This window comes from Aulostomus chinensis, chromosome 22 (genome assembly GCF_037954235.1).
Source record: "Aulostomus chinensis isolate RoL2024-O1b breed Wild chromosome 22, RoL_Achi_v1.0, whole genome shotgun sequence".
Lineage (NCBI taxonomy): Eukaryota > Metazoa > Chordata > Actinopteri > Syngnathiformes > Aulostomidae > Aulostomus > Aulostomus chinensis.
The window spans coordinates 1,925,438-1,946,379 of NC_141341.1; the positions used below are offsets into that span (position 1 = coordinate 1,925,438).

The following is a 20,942-nucleotide window of genomic DNA, read 5'->3' on the forward strand; positions in this document are numbered from 1 at the left end:
CATGTTCATCAAAAAATATTCATCCTCCTCTGACTCCTTGTCACTTCTCCAACTACGGTCCTCCTGGCGTTTCCAGGCGCTAGGCATTGTTCCCTGTCAGCTGTTGAACATTAGAGAAGGAAACCAAAACAATCAGTGACATAATAAGAGGCAAACATCCAGTGTGGGTCTCAAAGTTTACACACAGATTGGAAACTCAGTTGAACAAGTCTCACTGTAGAGAGAAAAACAGCTGGAAAGCTCAGAATTAGAACGTCACAGGACAAGAGTGGTTTGAATCTGTACTTGCTTCAAACATCAACTAGAGGGCAGCAAATAGCTTGCTGAGCTGAGTCCAGCTGCAATGATTGTTTCATGTTGACCATTTTTATCAGAAATAATTAGATATTTTTAAAATGACAACAGTTGGAGGGAGGAAGTAAGTATTCTGAGGTCTTCATTACAATTTACAAATAAAAAGTAGGAGATTATTGTAAATGTGTAGCCTGGTAGTATGTTTGGCTTCAGCTTTGTCAGTGGAAAGATACCAGCACAGCAAAGCAGCACGAGTAGATTACTTGGACTTTGATGCTCTTTTAACCCTGTCCCAAATATTAGGAGCTTTTAATTTGTCGCTTCAATAGTGAAATTATTGCCCACAAACATCTTTTGACAAATATATATTTGTTGTTTTTCTTGGGTTAAACACTCATCTTTGGAAACATTTTAAGATTTAATTTTATGACTTTTCCAGGCAGTTTTTGTATATCGCTGTGACACGGCAACTGAATCTTTTGTCACAAATACAGCGGCTGAAATATTTCTCCCCAGATACCAAAAAGTTTTCCTCTCATGAGAATTGCTTGACACAATCTGAGCAGATCAGTGAGTTCTCATGTGTGTTGTAGTATCAAAGCAGCTTTTATTCTGTGGGCATTTTCTTGGGGAAATACAAGTTTGCTTTACACAGACAAAATGTTGTTACAGATTCAGAGCTGGTCGTCGTTTTCACCACTTTGACATTTCTTATTACTTAAAGGTACTTTGGTTTTCTCTGTGGGCTGAAGGTCACTGGGTTTAATGTTGTCATTGCTGTCAACACTCTCAGGTTCAAGAGAGCCTGATGAATCTGTGAATGAATGAACCCCGTAACTTAACAACAGCAGAATCCTCCTCATTTCTAATGGAATGTTTGTGATTTCACACACGATCTGTCATCGGGCTTGTAATCAACCCACCTGTGCACCAGCAAATGGGTGCTGGAACTTTTAACTTCTGACAAGAAAGTTTAAACTCTGCTGCTTGTTGAATAACATCAACATGTTAAAACAGAAATTCATACTTGCACTTCATAACGTGTAGTAACTTAATGGAGATGTTCGTGTCTGCATCCATGTCTCAGACTTGTTAAACCCTTCGGATTCTATACCTGCACAAATGTTAATTACACACATTAATACTTCAACAGAGAAAAATGAAATCAGACAACAGGTTGGTTTATTCACATGTGGACAGAGTCATGGTGCACAAAGCATGACCAAAACAAAGAGCTTTTACTCTTTTATACTGACTTTAACATCCACGTTTTTCTTGCCTCAACCACTCAAAACAATTAAGGTTGTAAGAAATTATGAATTATGTACAGTCCTGTAGCTTTATTTACTGCTGCTTTTCTCACACGAGTGGCTTTTAAACTGGTACTTCCAAGTGAAACTTCTGTCACAAACACTGCAACTGAATGGTTTCTCCCCAGTGTGTCTTCTCACATGCGTCATCATATTTCCCTTAACTGCAAAATTTTTACCACAAAATGAGCAAATGTAAGGTTTCTCCCCAGTGTGTGTTCTCATATGTTTTGTCATGTCACCTTTTTCTGAACATCTTTTACCACAAACTAAGCAAATGAATGGTTTCTCCCCAACATGTATTCTTATATGTTTTGTCAAATCTCCCTTTTCCGAGAATCGTTTACCACAAATTGAACAGACAAAAGGTTTCTCTCCAGTGTGTGTTCTCATGTGTTTTGTCATGTCTCCCTTTTCTGAGAATCGTTTACCACATATTGAACAGACAAAAGGTTTCTCTCCAGTATGTGTTCTCATGTGCCGAACCAATGTGAGATGCCGAATGAAACGTGTTTGACATACTGAGCAGGAAAAAGGTTTCTCTCCAGTGTGGGTTCTCATATGCCGGACCAATGTGAGACGCCGAGTGAAACTTGTGTTACAAACTGAACAGGAGAAAGGTTTTTCTGCAGTGTGAATTCGAAAGTGAGTAACTAAATCTGAGTTCTGCCTGAATTTTTTACAGCAAAGCGAGCAACTAAAAGGTTTCTCTCCTGTATGGATTTTCCTGTGTCTATTCAGACTTGATTTTGAGTTAAATATTTTTCCACATTCAGAGCAGGTAGTTGATTTTTCACCAGAATTATATCTTTGATCAATCTCAGCACCTTTTCTATTTTTCACAGAGTTTAAACTTGAATTAGTCTTAGTGAGCTTGATACAATTTTGTTCATCATTTTCAGTTTCAGGAGAGTCTGACATCTCACCCTCAGTATCAGGGTGTAAAAGTGTGTCTGGGTCCAGGTTGCTGGCTGGTTCTGGTCCTCCACAGTGGTCTCCATCAGCTTCTGTCTTCAGGTGGTGGGTGGAGCTGCTGCTTAGAGGCTCCACCTCTCTGCTCTCCTCAGCTGGACTCTGATGAAGCTGAGAGGACTGAGGTTTCTCTTCATCATCTTCACTCTTCACAGGGACAGGAGGGAATGGCAACTTGCTGATATCAGCCTCCTCCAGCCCTTGAAGCTGCTCTCCCTCCTGACTGGTCCAGAGTTCCTCCTGCTCCTCTTTGATGTGGGGGGGCTCTGGCTCCTCCTGCTCCACCCGTGAGCTCCACTCCTGCTGATCCTCTTCACCAACAATCACTTTTCGCACATCTGAAGGTAAAACTGACAGAAGGACACACAGCTGTCAATGAACACAAGAACTTTTAATTGGTGTGCATGGAAATCCATGTATCCACCACATGGCAACAAGGATTTATCAATGTTCTTTTTTTATTACCATGTCTGATCCATTGATACTGATTCGGCTGATTTAAAGTTTCTTTCTTTCATGAAGATATTTTAATATCTTTCCTTCGGTCTGTATCTATTGTCATCATGCATGGCCAGCTGGGCTTTAATAGTCCAAAGTGGAGTTTCTCTTCTCCCAGGGAAATAGGGAAACCTCCTGTTATGGATGTCAAATGTCGATGGCAACAATTTCATAAATCTCTGATCTTGTTTGGAAGCAAGTGGAGCAGCTGCTGTAGCTGCAGGACAGCCGAGGTGGAGCAGCAGGACCAGCAGACGAATCACTGCTCAGTGCTGATTCCTCCATGTTCGCTTCTCTGTGAGCGTCTCGAGTGGAAAAACTCCCCAGTCAGGTCTGTCAGTCTACAGCCAGCACTCTGAGACATGTGACTAAATGTTGCGTCATGCAGGAGGAGTGGCTTCATTCATATGAATTTGCTTTTCTTCTGGCAGTTTTCACCAGGGAGGCTTTAACTATGGACCTTTAACACAAGTGAAACCTGTTGAAGTCTTCATGTGGCACCTGACAAATTCATTGAACAGATATAAGAGTATATTGTTGAGATTGAAATATCATTGAGACACTGAGTACTCCAAAAATCAGAACCGGTGGAGCAGTGGTCAGCACCGTGACGGAAGGCTGTGGGTGGAGCCCCTGCTGCAGCACGGGGTCTTTCTGGGTGAGTCTCCATGTTCTCCCTGTTCCTGCTGGGTTCTCTCTGGTACTCAAGCTTCCTCCACAGTCCAAAGACATCAAGAGGGACCAGGTTAATCCAGACTCTAAATTGACCGTAGGCGTGGCTGGGAGAGCCAATGGTTGTCTGTCTCTATGTGTTGGCCCTGCCATGGACTGGTGACCTGTCCAGGGGGAAGGCTGCTGGGATAGGCTCCACCCCCACCACGTTTCACAGGGTAAAAAGTAGAAAATGGATGGATGGACATATTTCAGGTATTAAATGGACTTTTGATTGTATATAAAAGTTTGAGGGACAAAACTGATGTTGCATTTTTGTCTAAAGATTCACAGCAAAACTCAAATGGCCTCCAGGATCGTCGACCCTCGCAGCTGAAATTGATGCCGGTCAGCGAGCTGCAGGAATGGATTCATCTCTCCTCACAACCGCTTTGGCTGATTTAGTGAGCAAATGACGAAAGACCACGGAGAAACAAGTCAGCGTCCACAACGATGACAACACACAAAAACAGCTGCCAAAACTCCTCACGTCACCGATCGAAGCTTGCAACGGGAGCTCGCTGCTGCTAGCAGGCTGTGTGGATGCTGAAGCTAACCTTAGCTTAGCAACACAACACACATGTTTCCGGAGTAAAAAACGTCACAAACCTTCAGTTTGAGGCTTGGTTTCCGGGTGTGAAACGAACCGCAGCTGCTGCTCCATCTCTGCTCGGGTTCCACACCTGAACGCTGGGGTTTTCCTCACCTTATCAAAGGTCTGATTGTGGCTTCCCTCCGCCGCTTTAGTCATAAGTTAAAAAGTGTCTCGCCTGGTAGATTGTTTCAAAATAAAATCTTCTGCAGGAAACCGGCGGGAGTATTTTAAGACATGAATTCCACATATAATAAATAAAAAGCGGGGAATCCAATGAAATTTTCAATATTAAAAGGACGGGAGAATAAAAGTTTAACCCTGAGCGAGTCGAACAGTAGAAACAGGGCGTATCTCCTTTAATTTGAAATGTGGCCCGGAAGTGTAGGCTCGCGTGTTCTTGTCTCCACAGTGGAGCGTCCAGCTGGTCTGAGGCGGATGAACATCAGCAGCAGCGCCAGTGTTCAGTTTCCTCCTCTGACTGTAGAACATGTCCAGACTCCAGAGTCTGAAGCTTTTCGTCAACCAGCGGCTGAACGCGGCCGTCGAGGAGATATTTGGACATTTTGAAAGAACAATCACCGAGTATGAAGAGGAGCTGGAGCGCCGCCATCGGAAGCTGCTGGATGTGGTTCTGACACCTGAAATAAAGCTGCGACACGCAGGTTTGTCATCTGTCTGTTGTTGGAAACACGCTGCTGCTCTGCTGACGGTGCGGGGAACCCATGCTAAGCTAACGGTGGCTAAAGCTCCCCCACGCAGCCTGTTAGCCGCAGCTAGCTGCTGCTGAAGTGCAGGCCGATGAGACGAGAAGCTCCCGAGAGTTGCAGCAGCCCAACACCGAGCAGCTGTCAGCAGCAGTTATTAGCAGCTTGGAGCCAAACACGACACGAACAGGAGACCTGCAGGCTGGGACTGCTGGTCTGAGATCAGAGGTTTGAAGAGTCCAGTCATTCTCAGTCAGGATCTCAGTGGATGAACCCTCATCGCTGTAACACGCAGGTCTCAGTTTTTGTCTCCAAATCATAAACAAGTTTGTTTTCATGTTGGTTGACACATGAAAGTCTAAGTTGTTTTTCCTGTCATGTGTCTCAATCACTGCAGAACCAGTTGAGTTGAGGAGGAAACACCATGACTAAGTTGTTCCGATTCCTCCATGTCAGACCTGAAACACTTAATATTTGACAAGAGTTTTTACTGCTGCAACACCAAGACTTCATCCACACTTTGGCATCTTGGATGTTTGTTGGATCAATTATTCACTGCTCATCAGGAGTTCAGCATCATCGTCTCAGACGCCTCGTCACGGCTGTGCATTGAACCAACGAGATGAGCTCCTCTGAGCCATGCAGCATTCTCAATGTCACACATCCACCTTCAGCTCAAATAAACCCATGGATTCCATCCTGTGTTTCTCTGTGTTCCAGTTAATCCTGCAGATGTGCAGCAGCTGCTGGGGTGTCAAGAAGAGGTTCCCCCTGAGCAGCAGGAGTGGAGCTCCAGGGTGGAGCAGGAGCAGCCAGAGCCCCCCCACATCAAAGAGGAGCAGGAGGAACTCTGGACCAGTCAGGAGGGAGAGCAGCTTCAAGGGCTGGAGGAGGCTGATATCAGCAAGTTGCCATTCACTCCTGTCCCTGTGAAGAATGAAGATGATGAAGAGAAACCTCAGTCCTCTCAGCTTCATCAGAGTCCAGCTGAGGAGAGCAGAGAGGTGGAGCCTCTAAGCAGCAGCTCCACCCACCACCTGAAGACAGGAGCTGATGGAGACTGCTGTGGAGACGGTGACATGCCCAATTCTCCTGAGCCTGACACCGATGACAGTGAAGACTGGAAGAAGGCCAGAGAATCTTTGAAAAGGGTCAAAGACGCTAAAAGTGATATGACATGTCAGACTGACAAGAAACAGTTTGGCTGCTCTGAATGTGTCAAAACCTTTAATGACAAGTCAAACTTGAACCGACACATGAGATGTCACACAGGCGAGAGACCGTTCAGCTGCTCACTTTGCAGCAGAAGATTCCGGCAACGCTCAGATTTAGTTGCTCACATTCGAATTCACACAGGAGAGAAACCTTTTTCCTGCTCAGTTTGTAACTCGCGATTCACCCAGCGTAATATATTGGTTCAACATATGAGAACTCACACTGGAGTGAAACCTTTTATCTGCTCAGTCTGTGGTAAAAGATTCTCACAAAAGGGAAACATGACAGCACACATGAAATATCACACTGGTGAGAAACCATTTGGTTGCAATATTTGTGATAAACGTTTTACACAGAAGGGGAGTTTAAAGGTTCACATGAGAGTTCACATGGAGGAGAAACCATTCATCTGCTCTGTCTGTGGAAAGTGTTTTACGAATAGAGGGAATGTGATGAGTCACATGTGCAACTTGCACTTCGTGGACAGTCAGGAGTTGGAGGAACCCTTGAAGGTGAATCATCAAGTTGACTTTGTGGAACAGTTGAATATTTCCTGAACGTTTCTCAGTCAGGAGGCTGCGGCAAAATCTGAGGCTCCTTCAAGCTCCTCACTCAGAAATCAAATATTTGTAGTAGTAATAAAGAGGACGACGCACCATGTGCACGGTCAAAGGCAGAAATGGTTTTAAGTGAGATTTGTAAAACCTGACCTACGCACGGTCAAATTTTATAAACCTGAACATGAGCCATCTCTCGCTGTGAGGGGATGCGGTTTGATGACAGCTCGTTATATTTTCATTCAACAAAATATGAGCAAAAACGTGTGCCTTTGTTTTGCCAAGAGTGGATGAAATGTTGTCTGCCAAGGTCTTGAGAACCGAACACCAGACTGGATTGGGCTGCACCTGCAGTGATCCGGGTCATTCAACCCCCTGATTAACCCCCGTTTCACCAACTGCATTTACTAATTGTTGAGTAAATCTCATCAACTTCACCTTTAACACATTTTGTTTAGATATATGGACTGATGAGTTTTACTACTTACTGACACTTGCATGTAATTTATTTTGGTTTTTGGTCATGTATGATGTCAGGTGACCTGCCGTGGAAGCTGCCTTGAAATTCAACTCCTTATTTCAGCATGATGCCTTGTTATGTTTGGACTCCCGCAGCCTTCGGACTCTTTTAACTTCTGAAGACAAACCTAAAAACCCCCTTCCTCCTGAGGTGTTGGGACTCCTCCTGTCTGAGGTCCCACCCACTGATCGCAGGGCAGGTTTGCTCTCTTGTGAAAGGAAACACTCCTGCCTAACAGTTCCCGGCCGTGTGTGAAGCGCCGTCCTGTCTCATCCTCATCTCAGCGGTGGATTAAAATGAGCCGTTTGTTATTGACATCACGCCTCTGACTCGCTCCTTCCATCTCTCACATCACAACTCTCAGCCTGTATTTATGTTCTGTCAATGGCATTTTCACAGGGTTAATAACAGAAGAGAATAATTCAGGTCTGAGGTAAAAAGATGTTTTCTGTACAAATGTTAAAAACAGGAAAACTTGTGATTTGGGCTGAATAAATAACGTCAACATTTTGTCCTGTCCATAAGTTCGTCACATTTCCTTTTAACTTGTGGATGCTCAACTTGGAAGGCTAAGATGAATGAGAGGGAGGTCACGCCTGGAACTATATTCTATATTTTTGGTGAACTGGTTTCTGTCACCAAGGAGCCAGATGCTAAGACCGATTTGGTTTTTCTGAGAGGAATTTGAGCTGCACGCTGAGTCGAGAAGAGGCTAAAAACTAAAGAGCTTGTACGTCAGGACGGTTGTTCTCCTCCCGTCCACCAGAGGCCGCTGGTCGCCTCTCCCGCTTCGCCCCAGAAAGGAAACCGTGACTGAATACGGAGCAGTGGGTGCGTGTTTATTCTCGTCGTGGTCTCTTTTTGTTCGCTGGAAGGCTGAAAGTGTCGTAAAATAGCAGCATGTCGTCCCTGCAGCTCTCGGTACACGAACAGATGAACGCCGCCGCTGAAGACTTCCTGCTGCAGCTGCAAAAAGGAGAAGAAGCGGCTGAAGTCCCGGTGCTGAGAGCAATGCTCACCGAGCGGCTAACGGCGGCTGCGGAGCAGATCGTCGGACAGTTCCAGGAAACCGTGGCGGAGTACGAAGACAGAGTTGAGCGGTCAGAGCGGGAGATCTGCCGCCAGAGGAGGCTGCTGGATGCCGTGCTGGAGCCCGAAGTCAGGCTGCACAGAGCAGGTCGGTCCCCGCGCACTGCTGTGCTAATGCTAGCTAGCAGGGGGTTCGGTTCGGGGACCAGACCTCCTGGAGGATGAGCTGTGTCCCGCACGATCCCCGTCCATCGTTATTAGCTTTGAAATGAGCAACATCAACTGGGAAACTGACCTGGCGTCAGGAGATCAGACACACACACACACACACACACACGCACTCACACACAGGTTGCGTATCTTTTGTGACATTGCATTGACTTCTGTTCACGTGGATATCTTAACCCGAACGTTAATCCTAATCTCAATCTCAACCTCAACCTAACTTGAATCAACTACTAACTTCATGAGTCACGTTGTGCTGCGTTTGGGCCGTCGCTGGTCCCCGTGAGGTTCTGGTAAGGTTGTGTTTATACTGGAAAAGGTCAAAACCCAAGTACAAACAAACACACACACAGGGCCTGCAGGAGGTGTGTGTGTGTGGGGGGGGGGGGCTGTCCTGGTGCAGCACCTCAGGAAGCTGCTGCCAGCTGGCCTGTCATGGCCTCCTGGTGACAGGAGAGCTCATAATCCAGCTGCATCCTGCCTGAACACAGCAGGCGTGCCGGGGAGACGCCTGGACCCCCGCTGACGGGACACGGTGAGCAGCTTCTTATTGCTGAGTTTACGTTACTAGAAACCAGCTGCGGCGTGCGTGTCGTCTGTGTCGGTCACTGTGGAGACGCTCCTGGTGACAGTCACGCTGGTGTCTCCAAAGTCTGGAGGCTGTCAGATCCTCCAGGAACCAGAAGGGAGGGAGACCCTGTGCGTTCACCTGCTGCCGTGGTTACAGTTGAGGCCCCCAGGTCCTGAGGTGCAGGATGAACAACCTGCCCGTCACCACAGAACGGAAGCAGATTGGTTGTTGTCTGCTTGACTGACACCAACAATCACAGCAAACCCCCCAAAAATGAGGAATTCAGTTTTGTGTCTGTTCCAGGGGGAGGGAGCAGCCACTGAGCCGGGGAGGAGCCAAGCATCTGGCGGCCGGCGGCTCCAACACCCCAGCCAGAGGAGGAAGTGGACAGGAGGCTAGAGTGGGATCGCCTGCTGCAGTTGTGGTCTCGTTGTGTTTTCATGGAACCTCGCGTTCGATTCAGCCGTCGGTGGACTTGAGAAGTTATGATTTCAAATATGAAATTGAATGTTCAACGTTGTGCATCGGCACTTTTTTTCTTTTCCTTTTCCTTTTTTAACGAAGAAAAATGTTTCAAATGATTTAAAAAAAGGTTTTTAGAACATTTGTGAATGAATAAATATTTGTGGAATGCTGGAAGCTGTGAGGTGGCCTTTGTTATGCGCCTGCGGGGTCCAGTGCTGCTTCGTGGAGGGTTTGAAGATGCTGAAGGTGACGTTTTCAAGTGCCTGGGCCACATTTGGCCCCCAGATGTAATGGACGACTGATAATAAGCTCTTCAAATATAAATATACTTCAGTAATGAAATAAATTTAAAAATTGCAGTGCAAATCACGTTTTTTTTCTGTTTCTTTAATTAAAAGGCTCTTTCGGTCCCTGTTAGTCACTTCTCACGTTTTGATCAGGCAGCAGCGTGACATCCTGTACGTGACGTCAGTTAAGAGGAAAAAGTCTATGAAAAGTCTGTCTCCATGAACCTCCATGACTGTCACCTGCGTCCACGCGCCACAGTGCTGATTGGTGTTCACTTGCTGCCCTCTAGAGGTCAAATTGTCTGTGTAGGTTCTCATTCATCCAGGTCATCGTAGACCGAAGCGAAGTAAAATCTGGTCAACTGGACGTAAGTTTATCTTGAAGACGTTTCACCTCTCATCCGAGCGGCTTCTTCAGTTCTAGTGAAGAGTGTGGAAACTCCAGCTTATAAACCTGTGTGGGAGTGGTCAGTGCTATTGTGGTGGAAACGACCCTCCCGAGACTCACCTGGCCTCACAAAACCTCAGGAGTTAAAGAAGCCATCCACGTCAGGATAGAGAAACCATCTTTGAACAGAGGAGGTGGACTGCGACATTTCCTTTCACCTATTTACAACCAAGTCCTTTCAAAGCTTCCCCAAAGAGCTCAGCTGAAAGACCCATGTGGAACGGCTGCTGCCAGCACAGCCCATTAGCATCTGAGTGGTCGGTGAAACTCCCTAACGACCACCCCTGAAACTCCCTGACACCGCACAACGACTGTCGTTTGGGGAGGCCAGGTGAGTCTCGGGAGGGTCGTTTCCACCACAATAGCACTGACCACTCCCACATAGGTTTATAAGCTGGAGTTTCCACACTCTTCACTAGAACTGAAGAAGCCTCTCGGATGAGAGGAGAAACGTCTTCAAGATAAACTTACGTCCAGTTGACCAGATTTTACTTCGCTTCGATCTAGAGGTCAAAGCCAGCAGCTTCAGCCTGAGTTCAGCGTCTGATTCCCGAGGGCAGATTCACGGGTGCAGACCTGAACCTGCTGGGAGCTAAAAGGTGACGAATGTTGCAGATGGAGACAAACAAACGATCTCGGATTATTTTAAAGTTTTAGAAAAAGACACAGAAACACGTCAACCCGTCTGAGCACGTCATGTTTCTTCTTCCGCCCCTAAAAACAGAGACAAGTTAGGAAGAGAAAACACTCCCCTCACCGCTGGCGGCAGGGAGGAGATGCTGACTGCACATTTCACACAAAAGGGAGTGAAAAAGTGAAGTGTAAATCAAGACGTGATTCAAAATCACTCATGTCTGCTCATATTAGTGGAATAAAATACGAGCAAATAAAAATGTTCACTCTTTAATAATCATTTAATCACAACTTAGTTTCATAGTAAATCGATCATAACGATATTCCTTAGCCTCCCATGTGACGTCACTGATTGTACACAGGAACGTCTTGATGGTCCCTCAGTGAAAGGCCCGTGGACTTCATTGAATTTGTTTTTTCTGACGTAACAACTTCATGCGACATTGGCGTCTGTACGTAACGACGCTGCTCTGAGAACCAGGAAGTCGCTTTGTTTACATTCCGCTCTTTGTTCGGCGGAGATTCCACACAAATGTCCAAAAAACGGTGCAAAGGCAGCGACAGCCGGAGCCTGCGGGCGGTGGTCGAGCAGCAGCTGGCGGCGGCCGCGGAGCAGATCCTCCGGCTGCTGGAAGAGCGCGGACAGGCCGGCGCGGAGAAGCTGAAGGAGCTGGTGGCGGAGCGGATCACCGCGGCGGTGGAGGTCATCCTCACTGTGTTCGAAGCCACCAGCGCGGCCCGGAGAGGCCCGGAGGAGTCCGGTCAGACTGAGGGAACCGACAGCGGAGGTGAGTGTCACAGCCACAGCGGAAACTGACAGACATCCTGACCTCAGCAATGTCATGACATCTAGTTTGAGTTGTAGACAAAATATCCTCCACAGATGTTTCACTCCCGTCAATCAAACCACCATCAGAGGGAGCTGACGTGTCGCTGTCAAGAGGACATGGATTATAAATTATGGATTATGAAGGTTGATGACAAGGAATTTTATCTGATGTCTGTTTGAACTTTACGGGCCTCGTCCTCATAATTCATCTATCAGGTGAAATGCTGGACTGACCCTGGGCATTGGCCTGGGTCGGGGGGGGGGGGCTGTGGTTAAATTTGTTGTTAGAACACGCACTGATAGTCTCACGGCGCCGGCGTTGCCGTGATGCGTAGCTGTGTTTGGACTACGTGAAGGTCACCTCTGTGCAGGATGTTCTAGTTCGGTGTTACTGGTCCAAGATTATCAATGTGGCTGTTTAGGAGGGAGGAACTCAGACGTCCCAGGGAGCTGAACTCAACCTCATCTCACAGCAACCTCCTACGTCTGTGGTGGACGTCCAGTGGACACGTCTCAGAGTCTCCAGCTGGGCTCTGGTGTCTGATAATTTCTTTCATCACACAACATTCCTCCACAGATACAAAACGTTGAAGGACAAAACAAGGCAGAAAACCGAAGAGTGACATCACCACTGCTCAAACAAAACCAGGAGAATCTAAATTTCTCTTCATTCAGAGGGGAGAAGTGGTGAGATGAGGTGACCACACACCTCAGGTTGATGTGTGTTAGTGGGATTAAAAACAAGTCCTCTGCTTGTAATGGTCAAGTTAGACTGAGGGAAGGACTTCTCTGCCCTTATTTGAATTTTCTTCTTCTTCATTCATGATAAAATGTGTTGAGACATCTTTCTAAGGAAATGTGGCATCCAAACATTTCAGTATTTATTTGGTGTGTTTAACAAGAGCATAAGGTTACTTCAAACCTGTCAGAACGTCTCGTATCTGCATCCCAAAATAAAGCTGCCAAACAAATTCATGCACCAATATTCATGTTCAGCCTGACCGTATTCTCATCAAACATCGTTCAAATGAAGGTTTCTATCTCTCCAAGAATGAAAATGAAGCACTCTTGTAACTGGAGAACAGTTGAAACCATGTTGGCAAGGAATTTCTGTTGGTCAGGAAATTCATTTATAAACGAATGAATCAAATCATGTTATCTAACTGATTTCCCATCCTGTGTTCCTCTGTGTTCCAGTGATTCCTGCAGATGTGCAGCAGCTGCTGGGGAGTCAAGAAGAGGTTCCCCCTGAGCAGCAGGAGTGGAGCTCCAGGGTGGAGCAGGAGCAGCCAGAGCCCCCCCTCATTAAAGAGGAGCAGGAGGAACTCTGGACCAGTCAGGAGGGAGAGCAGCTTCAAGGGCTGGAGGAGGCTGATATCAGCAAGTTGCCATTCCCTCCTGTCCTTGTGAAGAGTGAAGATGATGAAGAGAAACCTCAGTCCTCTCAGCTTCATCAGAGTCCAGCTGAGGAGAGCAGAGAGGTGGAGCCTCTTAGCAGCAGCTCCACCCACCACCTGAAGACAGAAGCTGATGGAGACCACTGTGGAGGACCAGAACCAGCCAGCAACCTGGACCCAGACACACTTTTACATCCTGATACTGAGGATGAGATGTCAGACTCTTCTGAGACGGACATCAGTGATGATGACTGGCTCAAACCTAGTAGGACTCAGTCGGACTTCAATTCTGCTAATAATGTAGTTCCTGTAAATGACAAGAGGTTATGTGATGATCAAAAATGTACCTACACTGAACACGGGAAAATATTTTACTGCGATTCAAGCCTGAATTTGCACAAACAAATCCACACAGGAGAGAAACCATTTATCTGCTTGGTGTGTAGCAAAAGATTTCACGTTAAAAAGGACCTGAACAGACATATGAAATATCACTCAGGGGAAAAACCCTTCAGCTGCCTTTTTTGTGGCAAAGGATTCACTGAAAAGGGGAATATGAAGATTCACATGAGAGTTCACACTGGAGAGAAACCCTACAGTTGTCCCTTCTGTGGGAAATGCTGTGCTGAGAAAGCAGCCTTGACCAAACACATGAGAGTTCACACAGGAGAGAAACCTTTCACCTGCAACATCTGCGGTAAAAGTTGTGCTCAAAAGGGAAATCTGAAGATTCACATGAGAGTTCACACAGGAGAGAAACCCTTCAGTTGCAATACCTGTGATAAAAGTTTCACTCAACAGGGGGCACTGAAGAGACATATGAAGCTGCATTCAGCAACTGCTCGGGAGGCAGGACCTTCTGATTCACCCAAAGTGCTCGATCCAGTTGAAACCTTGAACGCATCCTGATGGCCTTCAGTCAGGAGGATGCAGCCTCGTCTGAGCTCTGCTTATTATTCATCTGCTCATAGTTGTTATAAATGAACTCCCGTCAGTGATTCACGTCATCAATCACACATTCACTGGTAATATGGACAGCTGATGCATATGAATCACATTTCTTTGCATTAGTCAGTGAGCGTAGCTGCGAAAAATGAAAATTCATGATATTTTGTCTTCCCAAGTGACTGAAAAAGTTGACGTCTCTGTATTTCTACCTGGGAATTTTCCAAAGTTGAACTGGTTCCATCTGGATGGGAGGTCCTGTTGGAGCTTTTGATACGGTTACAACAACGTTCTCCAAACATTTCTACTGAGTCTTTACATGGGTAGAACCCTCCCTGACATCGAGAGCACAACCGAGTGCATGGGTTCATAATGCTTACCGCACCGTGGGATCAACAGGGATCAATCCTCCGAACGGCTCTGTTGATCTCATTTATCAACGACAGGATGACACACAAGGTCACAAGCTGCTTCCAGACTCACTGCAGTGTTGAAGGATCAGTTGTCCAACTTGGAGTGTGAGAGGTCGTGAATTTCTCAATCAAGGAAAATGGTCGCATGTAACAGTGATGTTGTATCTCAAGGAGAGGTAATAAATATTATCGAAAACTTGAAGTACCCGGGGATAAATCTTCATTCTAACTTAATTAAAAATCTACACAATTTTTCAAGCTATTTCAATTAATTTCAGGTATGTTAGACACAAGTTGCCTTTAACGGCAGAGAAGCTATTTTTTGCACCTGATTTCTCGTTAGCATTTATCTGTTACATTTGTGTGACAGGCTGATTCCAGGCGACTGCACTCGTATAATAAAACCCTCATTTAATCTCTGCAAGCAATGACGATGGAAGATTCTTGGTTAAAAACAACCCAAAAAAAGGATCTGTTATTGCTCTACTATCATTCAGTATTCATGGTTTTTGACAGTTCTCTTTGGTTTACAGGTTTGTGTCTTGTACATAAATGAAGTTATGGCCTTGCACCACCATCACTTTAACAATTTTGTTTTCGTTGTTCTGCTGCTCAGCTAAATTCAGGTTTTCGGATGCTCACAGCAGCAGATGAATGGAATTCACCTCCCATGTTAGAGACCACAAAGGTTTCAGTATTTCTAAAAACCAAATGGTTCAAATCCAAACAATCGTGTGTGTGACATCTAGTCCCCAACATGCAGACTGTGATATGTACTCTGTATGTTTTGTATGATAACCTGTGTGGGTTTTAAGTCTGTGCTGAACTATTGTTGGTACGGTTGTATTGTCTGTATTGTTGTTGTGGCACTTGTGTTGTTCTTTGTTTTAAATCTCCTGCCCATGAAACATAGATGCTAATTAGCTATATAGCAACAGTGGGTGTTGTAGAAGTGCACTCCAAACTCCGCAGTCACCATTTTCTTGTTTTCTTGTCAAGCAGAACAATCAAAATGTCTGCTTTGCTCTTGTGTTGTCTCACATCCGTCCTCACGTCTGCTGGGACAGAAATCGTAAACTGGACTTCAGGATGTGTCAGGTAGCAGAACTCAGCTTTCTCAAGGTTTGTTTGTTCAAGACAAACCTGTGCCTCGATCGACACACACCACAGCCAAAAATAAACCTGATCAATAAATACCACATTTCAGTTTTGCGTGATTTGACCACATACCTGCCGTACACTGCTAACAAGTTCCCACCACTGAAACACCTTCACACAAGCAGTGTGAAGGTGTTTCAGGGCTTTACATTTGAAAGTTGGTCTCCCTTCATTTCAACATGAGAGCTACAAAACTTTTTTTATTGTGAAACTCCAGCAGTATTTTTTTGGACTGGAAAACTCCAACCGACCTTTGATCAGCATGAGGGTGACGTGATAATGAGTTCTCCTTTTTGGTTGAACTGTCACTTTAAGATGGTCTCATCATCACAATCTTCAGGATTCGTCAAGATCTCACACGCAAACATCAGAAAATGTGACATTTTCACTTGAGGGTCAAGTTGTGACTAAAATTTGTAGTTTAAGAAATAGAAAATGAATCTGATAAAACAGGACAGTATTTGCAAGTTCTCACATCCAGGGTCCATCAGAAATTCAAAAATATATTCAATTATTCCTCAAATAAAAACAACAATGCTGAGATTTAAATAATTCAAATGTTTATTTACGGGCTGCACGGTGGTGCAGTGGTCAGCACTGTCGCCTCACAGCAAGAAGGTTCCGGGTTTGAGTCCCGGCTCGGGCACAGGATCTTTCTGTGTGAGTCTCCATGTTCTCCCCGTGCCTGTGTGGGTTCTCTCCGGTACTCCAGCTTCCTCCCACCGTCCAAAGACATCAATTTGGGGACGAGGCTGATTGATACTCTAAATTGACCGTAGGTATGAATGTGAGTGTGAATGGTTGTTCGTCTCTCTATGTTGGTCCTGCGATGGACTGGCGACCTGTCCAGGGTGAACCCCCCCTCTCGCCCGTTGACACTGGGATAGGCTCCACCCCCCCAACCCTTAATGTGCAGGAATAAGCGGAAGATGACGATGGAAATGTTTATTTACAGCTGGTCGGATGTATTAACAGTTCAAGTGTTTCTGGTCAAATCTCATGAATGATCACCAATCCGAACAACAATCATGAGATTCTCACACGTCATTCATTGAACATGCAGCAAAGAATCAAGCTGTCCGATGTTGTTAGGAACTCCAAGGTTCTGGAATACTTCAGCGTTCATTGACAGCTTCATTCAATGAAGGCTTGCTTGAACTGTCAATGTGCACTATTACTGGACAGTGGGCGGAGTCTGCAGCTCATTTGCATTCAGCAGACATCCAGCTCAGTTCAAGCACTGTGCAGGACAGGTGATCAGTGGGATCACCTCTCTCTATGAAGAATAAACCTGGATCCCTTTGACAGATCCATGTTTAGTTTAGTAACGCCCCCTCTCGCCTCCATTCTGTTTCATTTTTCTCATCATTGCTTCTTGCCAGATTGCCCCCACGCTGTAGGAACTAGGTTATATACGGTCAGATGAACACTGCTAACACTTGCTGCCTGCTGGGGGGTTAGTGGGCTGGTCCAGATGGACCCCGAGTGTCCAGGTGGCACATGGAGTCTCTAAGACAGTCCTCCATTTCAGCCGATCTCACCACAGATGAAAACTCCCAGGGACATTTACTCCCAGGGAGAGTCCGACTGCTGCCCTTCTCCCCACCACACTCGTGTCTTTTCAACTGGTACTGCCAAGTGAAGCGTTCGTCACAAACACTGCAGCTGAATGGTTTCTCTCCAGTGTGCGTTCTCATGTGTATAACTAATGTGTGACGGCGACTGAAACTTGTGTTACAAACTGAGCAGGAAAAAGGTTTCACTCCTGTGTGAATTCGAAAGTGTGCGACTAAATCTGAGCGCTGTCTGAATCTTTTATAGCAGAACGAGCAGCTGAATGGCTTCTCTCCCGTGTGAATTCTTATATGATAAATAAGATTTGACTTGTTACCAAATCTTTTGCCACACACGGAGCAGCTAAACTGTTTCCTGTCTGTGTGACATCTCATATCACTTCTACAGTCCTTGTCACTTTTGGAAAGTCCTTTAGTCTCCTCAGTTTCAGGTGCAGGAGTGTTTGCTGTTTCACCCTCAGTATCAGGCTGTAAAAGTGTGTCTGGGTCCAGGTTGCTGGCTGGTTCTGGTCCTCCACAGTGGTCTCCATCAGCTTCTGTCTTCAGGTGGTGGGTGGAGCTGCTGCTTAGAGGCTCCACCTCTCTGCTCTCCTCAGCTGGACTCTGATGAAGCTGAGAGGACTGAGGTTTCTCTTCATCATCTTCACTCTTCACAGGGACAGGAGTGAATGGCAACTTGCTGATATCAGCCTCCTCCAGCCCTTGAAGCTGCTCTCCCTCCTGACTGGTCCAGAGTTCCTCCTGCTCCTCTTTGATGTGGGGGGGCTCTGGCTGCTCCTGCTCCACCCTGGAGCTCCACTCCTGCTGCTCAGGGGGAACCTCTTCTTGACTCCCCAGCAGCTGTTGCACATCTGCAGGAATCACTGGAATACAAACACAGAATTTAGAAAACTGACACATCCTGTTGAGGCCAAGCTGGAAAGTTTCTTATCAGCTTCTTGTTTTGCGGTTGCGAGCTACACATGAACTGCAAGTTAAGTCTGCTTTTATTATCATTTTAAAAAAGGAGTTGATAGATGAAATCGTTGCGTCATGGAAGATACAACACATACAGTAAGTGACATAAAGCACTCGTGGAGCAAATCAGCTCAAATACGAGCAATGAAGAGTGTCACTACATCATCCACCAGCTCCTCTACTGGCACTGGACGACAGTACAAACTCCATCTTTTACAGTAAGACAGCCAATAAACAGTATTGATCCAGTAGGAAGCTGCAGGGGGACGTCACCACAACCTAAAGCTATCAAGTGAGTTCAATATTCAGCGCTGGTTCGATGTTCTGAGTGAGAAGCTGTCCTGCTCTTCAAGGGAAGCTCTCAACCCACGGCTGCAGCACGGAGGTGATTATCCCTGGTCTGTCTGTGCAATATCATCCATACCAGCTCGACTTTATGTGCAGTTTCGACACAAAATTGTTCTTCTGAAAGAAAAAATGCAATCCTGTTGCATTTGTTTTTTGCAATTAATTTTGACTAATTGTGCAGCTCTACAGGGGAGCGTAAAGGCTAACCAACATCTTTTTATCAACAATAAATATAAAAATACACGTCCGAGTGAGTTGGATGAGAGCACAACACGTTTTTATTTCGAATATAAAACGAAAATGAAACAGACTGAACCACCGTGGAGGAACGGCTGCTCCGACCTGCTCTGTGTAACCGGACATGAGGCTTCAAAACAGCGTCCAGCAGGTGTCGCTGTCGCTCGTTCTCCTCCCTGGAGCGTGAAAGTCGCTCCTCGTACTCCGCGATCGTTCTTTCAAACAGCCCGAATATCTCTTCAGCAGCCGCGGTCAGGCGCTGCTTCACCAGCGCTCGCAGCATCTGGACCGGACACATTCTCCCTCTCTGGCACCGACCGGAGCCTCCAGCTGGCTCTCTGCTGCTGGTGGTGGCTCCAGCTAGCAGGCTAAGCTAACTCCTGAGGCTGCAAGCTGGGGGGGTCAGAGGTCAAATAATCTCGACGGCACAAAATCCGGACACGTAGAAGCTCGGATGTTTCCTTCCTGTTGATGCGCTCAAACATTTAAAGAAGAAAGTAAAATATAAACGTGAAGATACGGAAATCACGTCAACCTCCGGTGGACGCCATCTTCTTCTTCTTTTGCTTCTTCATTTTCGTCTTCTTCATCAGCTTTTGAGCCTGATGGCCATTGAATAAACAGCTTATAAGCTCAATATCGCCATCTACTGGACTGGAGCAGCAGACCAGCAAAAAAAAAAAGGGGGGGGGGGAACTAAAATGACAAAACAAGATGTTAGGTACAAGAAAACTTCACTTTTTTGTACCTGAACCCATTAAGAAGTCAATACACTGGTGAGCATTTAACTGAAAGAGCCTCTCAGTACCTCATCCATCGCACATGTCAAGAAAGTAAGTCACCTTCAGAGTTGTTGCATTTATAAATAATCATTGATTTTTGCTCCAGTGGAACTGGAGGCTGAGCTGTTTTCAGACATTCTGAAGAAGTTGCTTTTTTCAGGCATCCAGGAAGGAGCCGTCCGTCCAGCAGTACATCTACGCCAGTATTCCTGCCACGTCCCAGTCCTCCGCCACTGTCACACTTGACCTCACATACTGACCTATTTTTGCCCCGTATGGAAGAGATGATGGTTAAAACGTACATCAGTGAAAAGTGGCGCCTCCTGACACTCATTTAGACTACCACAGATTACAATACTTGTATTTTCAAGACAAATTCCAGAGGGCAGTTAAGTTTTGCCCAAAGCCGTTTCAGCCTTTTGCGCGCTAGCTGATTAATACTTGGTGTGTGCTGAGCTATTTCGGGGCTTTATGTAGCCGTTCTGCATTCTGGGTCGTCTCCCTGGAGGTAACCTCGGCTTCACAGAGCATTTGTGGTTCAACTGCAGGAGGGAAGAAGAGACAGAACAGCGAACTCTGTTGGCTGGGAAGTTACAGTCAGACCAAAGCGGCAGAATTCACACGTTTGCATCTGTCAGTTACACTGATTGTCAGATGGATTGAAAGTGTGAAGAAGTGAAGTCTGATATTCTTCCATTTTGGGTTCTTCATTTGGCCAAACTTACAGAGGATTAATGGTTACTGTCAGTTCATAGAAGGACTTTATCTCCAAAACCCACAAAGTCAAACAGCACAGAAGCTCAATAGGAAAGTGCTCCACCCACTGTGATTTCATGAATTTGCTCATGAGTAAAAACTAGATGGCACAAATTTCTCCTCAATCACGAGTCCTCAAAGTTGCTGTAAAACCTCATCTATATTTAGAGGATTTTCCTCATACATATAAATAGGAAATTCTATGATTTAGATTTTTTTGCGAGTGAAACTGGAGCTGAATTGCTTGTCAGTTATTAATGTTTACTAAACTCCACAAGGATGAGTTGCAACATGTGACAATACTGGGACACACCACACAGAGGGCACACCCAGGAAAGATAAATATCCTTTTCTAGATTGAAATTAGCTCTAAATGTGTGTTAATGTCTTTAATCCATTAGATTCTGTTAGTCTAGGATAGTCTGGGTCTCCTGCCCTCGGCCAGAAAAGGCCCTACGCACATTTTAAAACCCATGCCGAACTACAGTGGAATCAGACCTGCAAGTTCCCTC

The 20,942-nt window shown here is 45.8% G+C and overlaps 2 protein-coding genes and 1 long non-coding RNA gene across 5 annotated transcripts; 2 read left to right on the forward strand and 1 right to left on the reverse strand.

Annotated features, from left to right (window-relative positions):
- Positions 1-886: 886 nt before the first annotated feature.
- LOC147240269 (uncharacterized) lies at positions 887-19,460 on the reverse strand. 2 transcript variants are annotated; one of them, XM_086193410.1, is made up of 3 exons: positions 18,998-19,460; positions 17,403-18,213; positions 887-2,346 (listed from the first exon to the last, which is right to left on the reverse strand). In XM_086193410.1, the coding sequence occupies exons 1-3, from the start codon at positions 19,188-19,190 to the stop codon at positions 1,635-1,637; spliced, it is 1,716 nt and encodes a 571-aa protein (XP_086049536.1). In that variant the 5' UTR covers positions 19,191-19,460; the 3' UTR covers positions 887-1,634. The 2 variants fall into 2 exon arrangements, with proteins under 2 accessions (XP_086049536.1, XP_086049535.1); XM_086193409.1 differs by lacking the exons at positions 17,403-18,213; positions 18,998-19,460 and adding an exon at positions 4,395-4,726 and having other exon boundaries at positions 887-2,926.
- On the forward strand, positions 3,516-15,794 carry LOC147240270 (uncharacterized). Its single transcript, XM_086193634.1, has 5 exons — positions 3,516-4,001; positions 4,072-5,042; positions 5,805-6,847; positions 11,516-11,822; positions 13,061-15,794. Exons 2-5 carry the CDS (start codon positions 4,868-4,870, stop codon positions 14,167-14,169), a joined length of 2,634 nt encoding a protein of 877 aa, XP_086049760.1. The 5' UTR covers positions 3,516-4,001; positions 4,072-4,867; the 3' UTR covers positions 14,170-15,794.
- LOC147240271 (uncharacterized) lies at positions 8,123-9,840 on the forward strand. 2 transcript variants are annotated; one of them, XR_015111238.1, is made up of 3 exons: positions 8,123-8,207; positions 8,292-8,553; positions 9,505-9,840. It is a non-coding gene; the product is annotated as an uncharacterized LOC147240271 (long non-coding RNA). The 2 variants fall into 2 exon arrangements; XR_015111237.1 differs by having other exon boundaries at positions 8,156-8,553.
- Positions 19,461-20,942: the final 1,482 nt, after the last annotated feature.

Bases quoted from the DNA above. Each gene is read 5' to 3' on its own strand.
- LOC147240269 (XM_086193410.1), bottom strand. From the start codon at position 19,190: ATGTGTCCGGTCCAGATGCTGCGAGCGCTGGTGAAGCAGCGCCTGACC. The intron at 18,214-18,997 runs GTCGGAGCAGCC...TTTGTATTCCAG, and splicing joins TGTCCGGTTACACAGAGCAG to TGATTCCTGCAGATGTGCAA. The intron at 2,347-17,402 runs GTTGAAAAGACA...CTCAAAATCAAG, and splicing joins CGCTTCACTTGGCAGTACCA to TCTGAATAGACACAGGAAAA.
- LOC147240270 (XM_086193634.1), top strand. From the start codon at position 4,868: ATGTCCAGACTCCAGAGTCTGAAGCTTTTCGTCAACCAGCGGCTGAAC. The intron at 6,848-11,515 runs ATTTCCTGAACG...TCTGAGAACCAG, and splicing joins ACTTTGTGGAACAGTTGAAT to GAAGTCGCTTTGTTTACATT. The intron at 11,823-13,060 runs GTGAGTGTCACA...TCTGTGTTCCAG, and splicing joins TGAGGGAACCGACAGCGGAG to TGATTCCTGCAGATGTGCAG.